The 18218-nt window shown below is 42.0% G+C and overlaps 1 protein-coding gene across 2 annotated transcripts in view; it reads right to left on the reverse strand.

The window, feature by feature from the left end:
* Tnpo3 (transportin 3) overlaps positions 1–18218 on the reverse strand; it is a 65840-nt gene that overhangs the window by 1240 nt on the left and 46382 nt on the right. For both annotated transcript variants that reach the window (XM_051175815.1, XM_051175816.1), the window contains 7 exons: positions 17147–17287; positions 15514–15630; positions 13192–13286; positions 11423–11579; positions 10744–10911; positions 7466–7578; positions 968–1065 (listed from right to left, as the gene is read on the reverse strand). In XM_051175815.1, coding sequence (XP_051031772.1) covers positions 1005–1065; positions 7466–7578; positions 10744–10911; positions 11423–11579; positions 13192–13286; positions 15514–15630; positions 17147–17287 — 852 coding nt within the window. In that variant the 3' untranslated portion in view covers positions 968–1004. The remainder of the gene's footprint in view (positions 1–967; positions 1066–7465; positions 7579–10743; positions 10912–11422; positions 11580–13191; positions 13287–15513; positions 15631–17146; positions 17288–18218) is intronic.

Raw genomic sequence — 18218 nt, forward strand, 5'->3', positions numbered from 1 at the left:
TTCCCCAGCTTGCAGTTAGTTTCAAGGCAACATCAACTTCCCTAAAACACTGCCTGCAGCATGACCCCGGCACTGAGCTGCAGACACTGATGATGATGTAAAGCGTGGAGCAACCAACAGATTCGCGCCTTCCATGCTAAATAAACCACCAGGAAAGCTCGACTTTAGTCTCTTAAGTATTGGGTCTCCATGTAAGATTTAGTTATGAAAGAGGGTTTTGTTTACTAACAATGGTTTAAACTCTAGGGAAAGAGTACTGAACAGATGTATCATCTATTACAGAGGCTAACAGTGAGGACTTCAACACAGGAATGGTACCTGTTAGTGCGTTTATTACAGAAACAACCAGTAAGTACCACTGATTCAGAAGATTGCCTACTGGGTGGGACAATACATGCTTTTTACGATGTCAAAGGGTAGGCTTAGAGAATTGCCTTTCTTTACATAAGCAATAAAATGGCAAGCAAATTTTACCACTCAGTCATCCCTTTCCTTAGCTGAGTGTCTTCCTTTGCTTCAGAATCAGAAGGGACACACACAGAAAGCTGACCATGAGGAGACAGCTAGAGGGACCGCTGCTTTCCTACACCTTCCTGGCATCTCAGTCACAAACAGGAGAATAAGTTGATCACACATTATTTCTGGCATGTCTGTCTTAGAAGACTGGTGCCAGGAATTATGCTCACCATTGTCCTCAGCAAAGCAGCGGAGGTTAAGAAGTACTGACTTGATTGTTACTACACACTTTTCAGGATAGAAGCAGCTATGAGGGAAGAAATTTTTCCGGTGCCTTCTGCAACTGTTACTGACTATGGAGTGGAAAACGGTATCCGGATACACTGATAATGTGCCTGCCCCGACCCAAGACAACCAGGGTCCTGAACATGGCAGCTGCTGAGATAGTTGAACACTAAGTTCTGAAGCCTCCCCAGCAGCCCAGAAAGAACCAGAAGCAAACACAACTCACCTGGACGACAGGCACAGTGCAGGAGTGTGAGCTTGAGCTATCGAAACAACCTGGTGAAGTCTCGCAAGGCCCAGCAAACTTGCTTACATTCCTCAGCACTACAAGAGAAAGGGAGGGAGGGAGGGAGGGAGGGTGACTGAGGAGCAATCGTAAAGCTGAGACACACTGAAGAGGATTCCAACTCTGCCGGAAGTGACTCCCATCGACTCCCGCCTGAGATCTTCCCAGAGCTCAGGGTAAAAATGAACGGCCATAAATGAAGATAATTATAAGCTTGGTGCTTCTCAAGGAATGGACTTTGGAGACAGTGTTTAGGGCTGATCCCTGGCTCTTGTGTTCTTGGGCAAGACACCAATCTCTGCCATAGCCTCCTCACCTACTATCCATCTCATGTTACTCAGTGGACCAAATCCATTCACATAAATAAAACATGACAAAAGAGTAGTGACAAAACCGACTCAATGCGTGTACGTCTCTATGACATTAATTACTTGATGTTCCTGACACAAGTACGAAGAACCCAGAGCCCTCAAAGGAGGATGGCCACCAGGTGTCCACAGGGTGTGGAGCATTTTAATTCTGAGCTGACCTCACGTAGTTGCCCCCTTCCCTGTCCCCATTCAAAGACAGGTTCTGTTTACAAGGCCTTGTCTGGTAACTAGGACTATCGGCCACTGATTTTTCTAGTGAACAGGAGGCTCAGGATCTTCTCTTGGAAGGAGAAGGAGAAAGGGAAGGGAAGGGAAGGGAAGGGAAGGGAAGGGAAGGGAAGGGAAGGGAAGGGAAGGGAAGGGAAGGGAAGGGAAGGGAAGAGCTGGTCCTCGGCAAATGCTGAGACGCCCTCGTATTACAGAAGCCCAATATTTACCTGACTCTTCCATTTGCCCAAAACCCATCTAGAAACCAGCCGAGGCAAATTTCATTCTTCTGCATTCTTGCCCCCAGCTTTGGCTAACTGGCCCTGGGGCTAAGCTAAAGCAGCAGAAAGGAAGCACTCCTAACACTCCTGAAGCCTTCTCCTGACCAAGACACTCAGGCACAGGGATACATCCTACAACTCAAGCACAGGAGCCACCAGTGCTCCTTAAATACCAGAGGTGGTAACTGTTAGGAGCCAGCAACAGAAAAGGTATCAAATGCCTACATACAAATTCCCTCACTCGGGACAAAGGTACAAAATAATGATGAAAAACCTTGAGTCAGATTCCAGGAGTTGACAACAAAGTATTTCAGAAATCTTCTAGTTATTTTGCATCATAAACATGAAATGGAACAACAAAACCCTCTATCTGGCATTGTGGGGTTTGAAACCAGGGCCTTCTGCAGGCTATGCAAGCACACTATCACCGAGCTGTATCCCTAGCACTTCTGCTGATTTAATAAGCTTTACTAACAAACAACATTACACTTTTCTGCTCTATTTAAAAATAAACAACATATGCTAAGGAAGCAGCTAAGTACAGGCAAGCTCATATCATTCACGTTCCTTATGTCAGGAGAGAGGAGAAGTAGCTGCTGTGTGATGGATTATTACAACAACAACAGAGGATACACGAGCACCCAAAGGGTGCCGGAGACTCACGATTCTTTATCACCCCCAATATCATATGTGTTTTCAATTGAGATCTTTCAATTCAACCTAGATGGAGGAACACCTCTATCTCTAGCCTCTTTTTTGAGAGTTAGAAAAAGAGCATTGAAATTAAAAGTGCTGAGCATGGTGGTGCACTCCCTTAGTTCAGCACTTGTGAGGCAGAGACAGGAGGATGTCTGTGAGTTCCAGGCTACTCTGGTCTACACAGAAAAGCTTGATGCTAAATGGAATAAAGGGAATGGTGACCCCAGGGCAAGACCCTATCCAGCTAAGCTTCCAACTTGAGAAATGAATTAAAAAAAAAAAAAAAAAAAAAAAAAGGCTTAAGCAGTAAAGGAAAGCACCAATAGAAGGCTGACAAAATATATTTGAATCAGGGAGCCAGGTTCCTGCTCCAGCAAGCAACAGGACTTGGCAGCTTCCACCACGTAGTTCTGGCTTTGGGCTTAAGGATACGAGAAAGGAGTGTGGAAGCTCCCTTCTTGGCTGAAGAAAGACACTGAGGCCAGGCATGTGTCAGAGGTATCCCTGCATGGAGGCCCAAAGAGACCATTACAAGACCTGTGAAGTGAAGCCTGGATTGTGCTGGAGACGCCAAAGTACTGCAGCACCCACCGAGGAAGCCACCGACAGGGAGAGGAGTCAGCCCAAGAGAGAAGTGTGTTGCAGTCAACAAAGCTGAAAGGGTGCTTTGATATGAGACACGGAGATGCAGGGTTTGGAGTCTGCCCAGCTGTTTTTGGTCTCACTTTGGCCCAGGGTTTCTGCACTATGCTCCCTTTCCTCCCTTTCGGAATATTAATGTATATTCTGTGCCAGTGTAGTTGGAAGTATATGATCTGCTTTTTCATTTTGATTCTATAGAGGGTTACAGTTAAGAGACTGCCATGAATCTCAGAAGAAACACTGGACTTTTAAGCAGTCTTGAGACTGTGAAAGACTATGGGGGCCTGTGAAATTAGACTGAATGCATTTTTGCTTTATGGTATTAATACAGGCCCACGGGGACCCAATATGATAATAGACTAGCCCTCTTAAATTGTAAGCAAGCCCACAATTAAATGGTTTCTTTTATATGAGTTGCTGTGGTCATGATGTCTCTTCACAGCAATCCAACAGTGACTAAGGCAGTGAGGATGACTTAGGTCTCCAATCCACTTCACTTCTGTCCCCAATTCTATCAGTGACAAGCTAGGCGGCAAGAGCTCCAGCTAATTTTGAACTTAAATGACCTTGGTGGGTGAGCCCACAAGAAAGGACCAAAAAGCTCAGTGAAAAGATAAAACACCCAACCCAAGCTCCTTAAATACTAACACTACTTTCTTACCACGGTTCTTAGGGCATTGACTAGTTTCTGGTCTCTGACCGTATTTTCCAAACTCCTATTACTTTTCTAGGTTCCATTCTAGTCCTACAATTCCAAGTCTCCCAAATATGTTTGTGGCCACTATTTCTCAAGCCTCATAATCCTAGGCCATGTGCTGAGAAGTTTTATCTGGTGTCTTGGTAGGTAATAACAACCTGACCAGTCTCTAATTCCAGTGTCAACACTTCCCATGTTGAGCACCTTTGTTTACAGTATTGTGCATGGTAAGATGCATGTTAGGCAGTCACATCAAGCTGGAGAAGTAGGAAATAATGGCAGGATTTCTTTCAGTCATGACCAATTTGAGATAGTGACTGCTTAACATGTTCTTAGAAAAACTTATCTTGGTTGATAAAGCACAGCTTTTTTTCAACTTGACCAACTAAGAAAGCTGGAGAATTAACTACCAACCCCATTGGAAAAGCAGGCTGGGACTTGCTACAATGAAGCCGAACCAGTTCACCCTCCCTGCTAGGATGGCAAACAAAATGGCATGTTGAGGCAAGAGTTTGAAGACCTTAAAACCAAAAGGGAGACTGAGTCATGCACAGGTTCAAGGGCAACACACACTAGAGAATTACTAAGAGAAGGTGAGCAATCTCAACCTCTTTTTAGCTCAGTACTCTACAGCCCCCTCCACCCCCCACCCACCACTGCAACACACACATCCCAATGTGAGCCAGACTGCTCTGGGAGCTGCAGAACTTGTTTGGCAATGAAGGTCAAGACTACTTGGTTCAGTTGCCTTCTCACTGAGCAAGGATCAAAGATATGGTTATTCACGATATTGATTGACTTAGAGCCCTTGCTCCTTTTTTGAACTGGAATGATGTCTATGACCTTAATTTCAGACTTCTTCATTATTCTATTCATCATATATTAGCCCCATCAAGAGCATATGGACCTGTAGAGACATATTCCAGAATGTGTGGGTGGCTGCTGTAAAGTTGGCAAGAGACATGCCCCAGCTAGTTTTGCAAATAAGCAATGACATTCTAGCAGTTTTTTTCCCAAACAATAAGGAGTTATAAACTTCACGGATCACCTATTATGTGTGGGAGCTTCAGGATTCCATCTGACCCTTCTTGATAACCTTATAGCATATAATTAACATTATTTAAAGATGAATTAGCCGAAATTAAAAAAAAACAGCCTAATGACAAGATTCAAACAAACAGTCTCTGCAGGATTTCCCCTAGGTTTCCATTTGCTTCAAAGAAATTAGAGCCAATAGATCGCTGGTTTCTATTAATCAGCAAGATGGAGCAGAGAAAAGGAAGCAGCAAGAAGCACCTTTCTCTTGAGATTGCAATGCATGTGAAACACCACCCTACTATAAAGTCACAACGAGAGGAGGGAGATCAAATAATTCCTAAGGTCACCCTGGTCTATATATGTTTACCTGGTTCAGGGGATTCCCCACTTTGGAGAAATACATCACAAAGGCCAGTTACCATGCTAATTGTCAGCCATGAATATTAGTTAATACAAAATTAAAATATTAATTAATTCTAGGGCATGGCCTTTAGCCACTTAGTAAGCTACAAATAACAGGGCGCGCTCTCTCTCTCCAACTTTTAGCTAAGACAAAAATCTTACATTATACTACAGGGTGACCTGAAACTAACTATATAGCACAGGTTGGCCTTGAACTTACAATGACCTTCTTGCCTCAGCATCCCCCCCCCCCTTTAGACAGTCTTGTGTAGTGTAGGTTGGCCCTGACCTCCCAGTTGGGCATGATGGCACACGCTTTTAATAGCACAGGCAGAAGCAGGTGGATCTCCGAGTTTCAGGACAGCCAAGAGCTACACGGAGAAATCCTGCTCGAAAAACAAAACAAGGTTTATTTTTAAGTGTGTGTGTGTGTGTGTGTGTGTGTATCCAGAGGCCAGAAGAAGGGTCTGAATCCCTTGGGGTTAGAGTTATAGGTAAAGCTGCACAACCTGAGTGTTGGAGACTGAATTTGGGTCCTCTACAAGTCCCAAGCACTCTTAACTACTGAGCATTTTCTTTAGCGCCTGAACTTATCTTTATTTGTAGGTGTGTGTGGCTAGAGGATAACTTGCCTAGAGTTGATTCTCTCTTTCTACCATGTAGGTCCCAGGGACTGAAGTCATGTTGCTGGGCTCAGACACAAGCCATTGTTGTTTTTGAGTGAGAGCTCACTATGTAGCCCTGGCCTCAAACTCACAGATCCTCCTGTTTCTGACTTGTGAATGCTGGGATTAAAGGTTTATGTCACCATACTAGGTTCACAAATCCATGTTATAGGAGCTATGTGTAACAACAGAATTCATGTTTATAGCAATGTTATTTGCATCAGCATATAAATAAATGGGGCATGTACATTCATAATGGCTAATGTTGACTGTCAACACGACAGGCACTAGACTCATCTGAGACAAATCCCTGGGCATGTATATGAAGGAGTTTCTGAACTGGGTTAACTAAAGTGGGAAAGCCCATTCTGAATGTGGCTTAATATAAAAATGAAAAACAGCTAACTACCAGCATTCATCTCTTTCTGCAAATGAAATATACCCAGCCTCCTAAGCTCCTGCACTGTAACTTCCCTTCCAGATTCTCCAGAGCTATAATTACAGGTGGGTTATGAGCTGTCTCCAATGGACCTAGGATCTGAGCCTGCTCTAGAAGAGCAGCAATGTTCTTAAACACTGAGCCTTTGAAGTACACAAGCACCCTCATCCTGGTACTCTCCTGTCTGTCTGTCTCGCTTCCTGGTCAACATTAGACCAGCAACTTTGTTCCTTTATGTCCCTCCAACACAAGTCCTTTCTCACCCCGTCAAAAATAATATAAAGTAAAATAAAGGCATGTGACACCATGCCTGGCTTGTACAATTTTCTCATCTATCATATACACTTTTTTTTAGAGACTATTTACTAATGCACATATACAATGAATTATTTAATCATTCTCTATTAATGGATAATTATTTTATTTCCAGTTTTTTGGTTTTTTTACATTACCAACCTTACTACAACACTCATTTTTTTTTGGCTTACACATTATGACACAAATATATGAATAAAAGCCCGTGTTTAACATTTAGCCAAACTCTAAAGGCTTTACCTATCAGTTACAAAATCCCTTTGTTTTAATTTTTTATGTGTGTTGCTATTTTGCCTGCATGTATGTCTGTGTTAGGGTGTCAGGTCCCCTGGAACTGGAGTTACAGTTGAGTTGCCATGTAAGTGCTGGGAACTGAGCTAGGGTTTTAGTTATATGTGTAGATGACAAACACACACAACGATGGAATACAAATCTCAAATCTAGGCAGGTTTTTTTCTTTTTATCTTCCTGGTTTTTTGAGACAGGGTTTCTTTGTGTGGCTTTGGAGCCTGTCCTGGCACTTGCTCCATAGACCAGGCTGGCCTCGAACTCACAGAGAACATCTTGCCTCTGCCTCTTGAGTGCTAGGATTAAAGGTGTGCACCACCAACGCCCGGCTTTTTTTTTTAAATATAACCCAGCCACTGTCTTCCTTTATTCATAAAGCCCCAGCATCACTTACCTAGTGACTTGCTTGTGGAAATCTGTAAGTTGTTTATGTGTCACTGTAACAGCTCCCACAGTTGTCTCCTTTGGCAAACCTTTCAAGGAATTCTCTAGCCACCGACAGAAAGTCTGTACAGAGAAATTGGATAAGAGTTTTAAAGGAGGTAAGATTACTTACCAGCACCCTACAGATACTAACCCAACCCCTGATGGGAGATGTCATTCTGTATATGTTTCTCATACTGGTTAATAAATAAAGCACTGTTGGCCAATAGGAAAGCAAGATAGGCGGGACTAGGAAAACTAGGAGGAAAGAGGTAGTAAGGAGCCGCCAAGATGGAGAGTCTGGAGAGAGCACTACACAGCCGTCTTGGCTCCACCCCCAATGGGCGTGGTCAGTGCCACAGAAGGACTATCTCACTACAAACCCCCTTGAGTCAGGTCAAATAAGATTAACAAAATACTATTTTAGGCCTTGAAACACTCTAGGCTGATGAGTTCTGCAAAAGCAAGTCTAGCTTTTCTTTAGAGGGGCAGAGGTCAGCCATATCTTGCAAGTGAAGTCTCTTCCAGATGACTCTCGTGGTCTGTTCCTATCATTAACATATTTATTTCAAAATATTACTGGGTGCCAGAAGACTGTTGAGCAAGATCAAAAGCAAGTCAATCAGAAAGACCAAGGAGAACAGAAGTGTGAAAGCTTAGAAAAGATCAAATCAAATGATGAAGAAATGTAGGGACATTTACGGATGTTACACACAAGCAAGGTTTAATGGGAAATATTGATAACGACTGTCTCACAATGGCTTAAATTTTTTATAAATTTTATTGTATGTGTATGTATGGGTGAGTACATGTCCATGTACCACATAGTATGGTGCCCATGGAGGTCAGAAGAGGGTGTCAGAGCTCCTAGAACTAGAATTGCAGATGGTTGTGAGCTACCATGGGGGTGGTAGGAATCAAACTCAGGTCCTCTAGAAAAACAGCCAGTGTTCTTAACTGCTGAGCCATCCATCACTCTAGCCCGCAAAGTGTGGTTTAAATAGCAAGGCCAAGCCAGGTATGGAGATGCAGGCCTTTAATTCCAGCACTTGAGATGGATGCAGGAGGACTGAGATTTCTAGCCAGCCTGGGTTACATAGGAAATTCCAGACTAGTTTAAGTTATATAGTCAGATCCTGTCTTAAGAAAAATTAAAAAATAGCCAGGCGGTGTGGCACACACCTTTAATCACAGCACCTGGAAGGCAGAGGCAGGCAGATCTGTGAGTCTGATCTACAGAGTGAGTTCTAGGACAGCCAAGGCTATTACATGGAGAAACCCTGCCACACAGAAACTGAACAAATAAACAAACAACAAATAAAGCGGCACACAGACACAAATACATACATTCTCTTGTAGTGATATCTTGTTCATAAGCTAACAAATAAAGCTTAACTGAAGATCAGAGGGCAGAGTAGACATAGAGTTAACCATACAGGGCTGGAGGTCTGCACAGACATACAGACAGACAGACAGACAGGAAGTGAGGTGGCTGTGCAGAGGAAGTGATAATGCAGGAGGAGACAGGACAGGAGTTGAGTAGGTGAGGTGGCTGTGGTTTTGCTCATTTGTTCTCAGCATCTTCCCTATCATCTGACTCCGGGCTTTTATTATTAACACCTAATAGAACTTGTGCGACACACCTCTCTGTACACTCACTCACAGTCTTCCTTCTTTGCTTCTGTAACATGGACCAAACATAAACAAACCCTTGGCTGAATGAAATTCACATAACTAGGCTTGTCTCAAAGCTCTGGTAATACTCCTGTCTCTAGCTCCCAAGTGCCAAGATTAGCTGCGATTACACATTATGTAGCTGTATTTTTAAAGCAATGGAGCAGATAGACAAATAAGAAATATAGAACTCAGCAAATGAGAAATTTTTCCTTTACAAGTTTTCACAATGGTACCCATGGCCTAAATGAACCTCCTACTCTCTCTATATATATATATACATAAATTTTGCTAATAGCATGAATCGTGATATGTAATTAGGAACATTCTAAAACTACATAGTTAACTAAATCTGAGTTTCTTAAACCGTGTACTTGAAATATTCCTTTAAACAATTACTACATTGGGAGTGACCAAACAAAACACTTCCTCATCAGCACACATGCATGCACCCACCCTTTGTACTGCTGTTTCTTGGGAAAAGAGTCATGGATGTGTGATTTCTCAGTCAGGTAATACAGAAACCATACATATAATATGAATCAAGATCTTAAAGTTATCCTTCCAAGAAACTGTATTCATTTAGTTTCCTTGTAATATCCACCTCTGAACATATGCACTAAATAAATAACAATGGGAACTACAGTACCATTATGTATTTTTATTATTTATTTATTGGTTCTGGAAGACAGTTCATTTTAGGTTCTACTGTGTATTTTCCTTAATGGCTTATATATCAACATTAAAAATTAGAAACCTTATTTTTCAAAATAATTTACAAGCTATTATGTCACTATGCTCAAAGTTCTGACATGATAGCTGGAGAGATGGTTCCCAGTGCTCACATGACAGTCACAACTGTCTGTTATTCTAGTTCCAAGGGAACCGATGCCCTCTGCTGGCCCCTGCAGGAAACACACATGCCGGTGTGGTGAGAGGCCCACCCAGTCACACCTGTGCCACTAGCCATGCCCTTTTGGGTGTGGTCACAGTGGCGTAGGTGAGCCTGTGGTGTTTGGTCTGGGGTCTGGGACAGGCTTGCTCTCTCGATTCCAGTCTGGTCACAGAGAGCAGCCTGGGTGTGGATCCTTGGAGTGCGAACTTGTGTGTCATTGGTTTCTCATGTAAGTGACTGCTCCCAGAATAAAATATATAACCCATATTTTATCCTTGTCCCATGTATCTTAATCTGTATATTATTATGCAGGCATTCACACACACACATAAAATAAAAATAAGTTTTAAATTTCTTATGTAGTAGGCATATCATTTATGACTATCTGGCTAGTACTGAAATTCTTTTAAGGAAAGAGGGCCATATGACTGTAGTATGTTACCGCACTGAGCATGAGGGTTGAAATAACCTGGTTACTATTATATAGCCTTATAAAATTCTAAGGTCAGGGGTAGAGACAAATAGTGTACTACATCCTTAGCATGTTTGAGCAATGTACCTAAATTTGGTTTCAAGGATATATACAACACAGCTGGTTCAAACGTAGGGCCGGTTTCAAGGAAGCAAACCTTACCAGGTTTGGGGACTATGAAAACAGGCACCTCATGAAGGGAACTCACCGGCCTGTCGACCTGCATGATCTCCCAGAGCACTTCAGCCACGTCTGGCAGGGTGTACGGGGGTAGACAAAAGCAGCACGTATGCAGCAGCTGGCTTACAAGCTGCTGCCCAAGCTGGTTCATCACTTGTCCAATCAGTTCCTTTCGCAATTCAAAATCTTCTTCATGCTGTAAGAAAACAGGGACATGATGTGGGGTAATGCTCTTGGTCACTGAAAAGAGTTGCCATTCGTACTGGTTTAATAAAACGCTGATTGGCCAGTAGCCAGGCAGGAAGGAAAGGTGGGGCTACCAGACTAGGAGAATAGTGGGAAGAGGAAGGCAGAGAAGGAGTCGCCAGCCAGATGCAGAGGGAGGAAGATGAGAACGCCTTACTGAGAAAAGGTTCCAAGCAACGAGGGTAAACATAGAGAAGAATTATGGGTTAATTTAAGGTATACACCTCTGTGTGTTTATTTGGGACTGAATGGATGCAGGACCTCATCTACTAGGAACAAGGATTGTTTCACATTATTTTGTATAGCACATAGCACTTAACACAGATACGTGAGATCTAGAAGTTAGTAATTTGGTTAGTGGCTGATTCCCTCTGGTATAGGTCAACTAAAACAAATCAAGTGCACAAGAAAGAGTTAGATAGTAAAAAGCCACGAAGCAGAAAAGGTATGCTTATACTCACATCATTTGCTACTCCTGTGTGGATAAGGTCTCGAAGGAATCTCATGACGCTACAGTTGGCATCTCGGTGGTCTAAGGTGGTAGACGCAATGGCCCACTGTAAGATTGGGATGACTACTTGGCTCCTCAATAAGGTGACAGGGCTACGCTGAATAAATCTGGTATGTGGGAAAAGTTAGATATTAACAGGATTAGGCTACGAAAGCAGCCAAGATAAAGGATAAAAACCACGGAAACAGTAAAGGCCACTGGATACTAGGAACTATAAGGAAGGAAGGTTAAGACAGAGCACGGAAGACTTTTAGTAAGATCATAGCAGTAACTAAGCATTGACCTTTGTCAAAGCCCAGAATGCACACCAGAAATGAGTTCTAATGTCCACTCTAGACTTTATGTTTCAGTAACATATAAATGTAGAAGAATGGATTTTATAAAGGGACCACCCTGGAGGAGGATGTTGATAAAAGGGGAAGTGTGTGTGTGTGTGTGTGTGTGTGTGTGTGTGTGTGTGTGCGTGTGTGCGTGCGCAACAAAAGGAACAGGGAAGCCATACTTTTCATTATACACAGCTAGGAATGTGAAATTATTCTTTAACAACTCTTATTTACATATAGGGGGGCACCAGTGAAGTGGCTAATCTCAGTTTCAACTCAATGAGATGTAGAACTGCCCGGGAGACAGGCTGGGAGACCCGCTCCCTGTGGGCTGGGATCTTAGGCTGCTTAACAAGGAGAAAGTCAGCTGAGCGCACACATTCACTCTGGATGCCCTTTGGTGGGGATGCAATGAGAACTGCCACTTCACTGACTGCTGTAACTTCTCCACTGTGACAGACTAAAACATCACACTGCAAACAAAGAGAAACAAACTGGGCACATCTTTAATTCTAGCAGGCACATCTCAGCCAGGCTGGTCAACACAGTGAGCTTTCAGGCCTGTCAGGGACACACAGGGAAACCATCTTTAAAAGAAAAAAAACAAGGAACCATTGGTTCTAAGATAGGATTATATCAGAAGGATGTTCAGTTTCTTCAGGAAGTAGCTAGAGTGAAACATGAAATAATGAGAGCATTATGGGACAGTAACATAACTGGGGATTATCTGTGTGTGCCAGCTAGTTTTATGTCAACTTGACACAAGCTAGAGTCATCAGAAAGGGAGTCTCAATTGAGAAATTGTCTCCATAAGATCAAGCTGTAGGAAAGTCTGTAAAGCATTTTCTTAACTAGTGATTGATGTGGGAGGACCTAGCCTCTTGAGGGTGGGGGTCAATCCTTGTCTAAGAGTCCTGGGTTCTATAAGAAAGCAGACTGAGCAAACCATGGGCAGCAAGCCAGTGCTCCATGGCCTCTGCACCAGACCCTGCCTCCGGGTTGCTGTCCTGCTTGAATCCCTGCCCGCTCTGCTTTTCATGATGGACTGTTACATGGAGCCCTTTCCTCCCCACGTTGCTTTTGGTCATGGTACTTCATCACAACATTAGTAACTCTAACTCAGATATTGGGTAAGCACATTCCATTTGATAGTTCAGTTTCCACTTAGACACATTTTTAACCCACCTAAGTACATTTTTATCATGTGTATATTCATTCTCTGTTCCTACCCAATACTCCTCACTTCTGGAGACAGGCCAGCTCACAAAAAGCTACTTTTCACAATGATCTTATTTTTACAGAGATGGAAATAATAAAATGTCCAGGTGTCAAAATTAAGCAGTGACAAGAGATGAGTAATTAACATTACAAAGTTTTGTTCTTCAGAAGGACTTACCGGGTGGCTAACCTGAATAGGTCATCTACAGTGTCGGGATGATTTTGGAGACCATTCTGTTGTTCTAGGAGCTGAAAGGTGGGAATGCATAGCGCCTAGAACAAAACAGTAATTTAAAACAAATGCTTAGATATAAATGTCACAATATTCAGACTTGCCAAACATCAGAGCAAACACACAGAGTAGAAGCACATAGGAAATGACAAGATGGCGATGAGAATCAGAAAACTCTTGCCCAATTCAAAGAACAAGCTTATATGCGGAGGAGAAAAAAAAAAAAAAAATCACATGTCAGGGACTGAGGAAGCAAATGGCTGGGTGGGGAAGGGCACTTGCTATGCAAGCATGAGGAACTGAGTTTGGATCCCCAGTGCCAGCATAAAATGCCAGGTGTGCCTGTAGATGCCTGTAAACTCAGCTTTGGGGAGTTGGACAGGCAGACCCCAAGAGTTTACTAGCTAGCGGGCCTTGTGGAAAAAGCGAGCTTCTCACCTCTGCAACAGGCAGGAAGACACGTGATGCTCTGCTATGGTCTCCAAATGCATACACACCTCTGTACACTGATGTGCACACCACACATACCACACACACACAGAAGACACTTCAGAAAGGGCCAAAAGATCTCAGTTATGATACTGAATAGACTGACTCACTAACTGAACCAAATGACTGTGTCCCGTCCCTCCTTAAAGATCTATTTATTTTAGAAGATGGTGTCACAGAGCTCTTGGAACTGGAGTCACAATATACCCAGACTGGTCTCAAACTCAGAGTGATCCTCTTGTTTCAGCTTCTTGGATAATGAGGACATAGGCATGTTCCACCATATTTGAATATCTCATGGGATTTTTAAAAACTTATTTGTGTGTTTATGAAAGTGGAGGTCAGGTAGCAACCCTAGGTGTGGATCCAGCCTAACCCTTTCCTGAGATGGAGTCTCTATTGTTTTCCTGTTGCATGTGCCATCCTGGTCTGAGAGCTTCAATTCCCACAGGGACAGTGAGACTGTAGACGCTTGCACTACTGTGTCTGGTGGGAATTACAGATATAAGCTACTGTACTTGCACTCTGAGAATTCAAATTCAAGTCCCTGTTTTTGAAGAAAGCAATTTTACCCAATAAGCCATCTCTACAGCTCTTTGCCATTTGTTTTGTTTTTTCATGACAGGGTTTCTCTGTGTAACAGCTCTGGTTGTCCTGGAACTCGGATTTGTAGACCAGGCCTCAAACTCACAGAAATCCCATCTTCTGAGCAATGAAATTAAAGGTGTGCAACACCATTCCCCAGCTTAGCTCTTTATTTTTTTGAGACAAGATTAGGTTCTGTAGCTCAGATTGGTTTTCAACACTCAACTTATGCCTAAAGTCATAAAGTACCATACTTGGCACAGAATTAGAAACCTTAAAAAAAGAAAAGAAAAAAAAAAAAAAAAAAAAAAGGAATCTTTAAAAAACGGATTATTTTATGTGTATGAGTGTTTTGCTTACATGTTTTATATATACAGCATCTACATGCCTAGTATCCCCTGGACTGGCATTATAAATGATTGTAAGGTGCTATGGACAACTGCAAGCCACCATGTGAGTGCTGGGAACAAAATTAAGGTTCTCTGTAAGAACAGCAAGTGCCCTTACCTGCTTGCCAGTCCTACCATTAGTGAAGATACTTTATATATGCACTAGATGTGGTCTAGTCATCAAACCTGATAGCTGAGTTTTTTATATATGCACTAGATGTGGTCTAGTCATCAAACCTGATATCTGAGTTTGATCTTCAGGACAAGATGGAAGGAAAGAATCAGCTCCCATAAGCTATCCTCTGATTTCCTCATCTGTGGCGATATATGTACCCTATACCTCAACAAATGCAGTAAGACATTTAAAAGCTAGGCATAGTAGTGTAACCTTGTAATATCAGTACTTGGAATGTACAGGCAGGCAGATCTCTGTGAATTTGAGACCAGCCCGCTAGGCATAGTAGTGTAACCTTGTAATATCAGTACTTGGAATGTACAGGCAGGCAGATCTCTGTGAATTTGAGACCAGCCCGCTAGGCATAGTAGTGTAACCTTGTAATATCAGTACTTGGAATGTACAGGCAGGCAGATCTCTGTGAATTTGAGATCAGCCCGGTCTACACAGTGAGTTCCGGGGCACATAGTGAGACCCTGTCTAAAATAAAGAGAAAAAAGGAAAACATTCACAAAGTGTCTATCTCCCTGATATTAAAAAATCAACAAGCCATGGTTGTGACAAGAATAAAGAAAGCCCAGCAAAAGTTTTGAGGTCCATAAGGCCTGGCACAATCTAAGAAAAACATACCTGGAGCATATCTAATAACCCCTGCCGACAGCCTTCTTCCATGCCATACTCATCCACAAGGATACTGCCGAGGTACAGGAAACAGGAGTGCTGATGTACACGGTACACATTCACCATCTGCAAGAAAGAAACTGCCCAGTCAACTCATCACTCACCCTTCAGAAAGTATCCGAAGTTATCAATAGCTATCTCCAGGAAGAAAACCAGGTTGGGCTCCTCTCTCTCTTTTTTAAAGATTTATTTATTTATTTAATTTGTTTGTTATGTGTGCAGTATTCTGCCTGCATGTAAGCCCACACGCCTTAAGAGTACACCTGATTTCATTATAGATGTCTGTGAGCCACCATGTGGTTACTGGTGAATTGAACTCAGGACCTCTGGAAGAGCAGCCAAGCAATCACCAACCAGCCATCTCTGTAGCCCCCAGGGCTTTTCTCTTAAAGGCAAAGTATTACAGTTTGTTGGCAACACAAAACACACAAGGTTCAACTTCTTACTTTTCAAGTTTTCTTTTTAAAGAGTTCTGTTATGCCTTTGACTGGTTTCCTTCTGCAGACAATGTTGAAAGAACTGTCAAATACTTCAAACTACAAGCAATTTAGTACTTTAGTAACACTTTAGTAATATTTCCAAAATACAGCCTCACTACCTAGGATTAAAGGTCTGTACCACCATGCCCAGCCCACTTCTTTTTTTTTTGTTAAGGAGCACACAGTGAGAGTAGGTCTCACTGGCATAGCCAATGTTTTCATTCTAATTTGACAGTGTAGAACAAAAATACCCACCCAACCCCCACAAAGTTTAAATGTGCTATATACTAACAGTAGGAGGTTAACATCAACACAAATTAATGCTCTAAGGAAAAATGTTTCATATATGTCTAAATGTTACTACTTCAAATCACAAATCACACCATCACCATTACTTGCCAATCTTAATGATTAAAAGAATCAAATTGGGACTGGGAAGATGGCTCATGGATGAAAGAGCAAGCATTAGGACCAGAGTTCAGATCCCTAGAACCTATGTACAGTTGGGCACGTGTGGTGGCCACTTGTACTCTGAACACTTGGGAGGCAGACAGGGCACCTCTGAAGCCAGCTAGCTACCTTGCTAGAATAGTAGAATCTCCAGTTCAGGGAGAGACCCCACCTCAACAATAAAAACCGAACTCGATTGAGGACAACACCCTTCGTTAACTCTCAACAGCACTCTCCCTAGACACAAGCACTCTCCCTAGAAACCGCTTGGGGGAAATAAATCCTATTTATTTTTGACCAATAAGAGACCTGTATGAATAGCAAAATATAGTCATGATAGAAAAATAACTGTGGGCCAAGAAACAACAAAGTTTGACTTGTTTCATTTTCCTGAAAGACATTAATACAAAATATTTACCACAGATACATAGAGGCTGATCATGAGTTGCTCTCTTCATACGATTTTAGCCAGTCTATTTAGACTACTGCTATACAGGCTGTTTTTCTATAGACAGCATACCTATCTCATGCACTTATTTATCAAAATGTATTTTCCTTTCCAAATCAATCAAAAGGACTTCATTTCACCAACAAAGTTTTTGCCCTGAAGGTATTGTTCTCTACATGGTGCGTCCATCTCAAGGGAAACTCACCTGTGTGACTAGTGGCTGTAGTAGAGCTGCAGACCCTTTGCCTACACAACGAACAGCAAAGCGCAGGCATCTGCAACAACGCTCTACAATCCGATTGTCAGCTCGGTGCTTATTTAGCGTCTCAGACAAAACTGGCCATATCTGAATCAAAAGTTAAAGTGTGAGAAAGAAAGCCCATCAACTAATAGCTGAGAAAAAAAATCCTAAACTGGTAATTCCTGATTTGGTTTAAAACAATTAATTTATTATTATTATTATTATTATTATTATTATTATTATTATTATTGGTCTAACACCATAGACCAGACTGGCCTTCAGCTCACTATGTGGCCCAGGCTGGCTTCAAACCTGTGACAATCTTCCTGCATTGGCCTCCCAAACTTCTGAGATTATAGCATACATTATTACACCTGTCTGATTTGGATAAGATTTTCTTTACAGTAGTTCACATGGCCTGATTCAGCCAGTATGCGTATAGATATGCACAGTCTCGTATATTAAACAATACTAAAACCCAAGTGCTTCTTAGGAGAAACACAGTGACTCTTTAGAATAAGACCACCGAATCTAACTTAATAAAAATCAGATACACATTTTCCTGAATTTCAGACTTTCTTAGTGAAGATAAAAAAGAATTACAGAGGAAAAAATATTTAAAGGTAGCTCCAGGAAAGCAGAAAACAAACAAAAGGACTAAGGTTACACTGAAAAATTAAGGATATTTAGTATTTATGTAACCTCTAAAGTTTGCAATGCATTTCTAGAAAGCATGACTCTGGCTGTAGAAATGGTTCAATAGTAAACATACTTGTCACCAACACTTATGACCTGAAATAAAGCCCTAGGAAACATATAGGACAAGGAGAGAATCAACTCCTGCAGGTTGCTCTCTGATTGACCTCTGCGCCATGGGGAGTGTATATACATACAAATAAATGCACAATTTATAAAACAATAAGCAAGTAAACTAACAACCAAAACCCCATGCCTCTTGATCCTCATACTATCCTGAGTGAATAAAATACAAAGGAGAATTATACAGAGGGAAAGCTAATACCATTTACTTTGTCAA

This window comes from Phodopus roborovskii, unplaced genomic scaffold, assembly GCF_943737965.1.
Source record: "Phodopus roborovskii unplaced genomic scaffold, PHOROB, whole genome shotgun sequence".
NCBI classification, from domain to species: domain Eukaryota; kingdom Metazoa; phylum Chordata; class Mammalia; order Rodentia; family Cricetidae; genus Phodopus; species Phodopus roborovskii.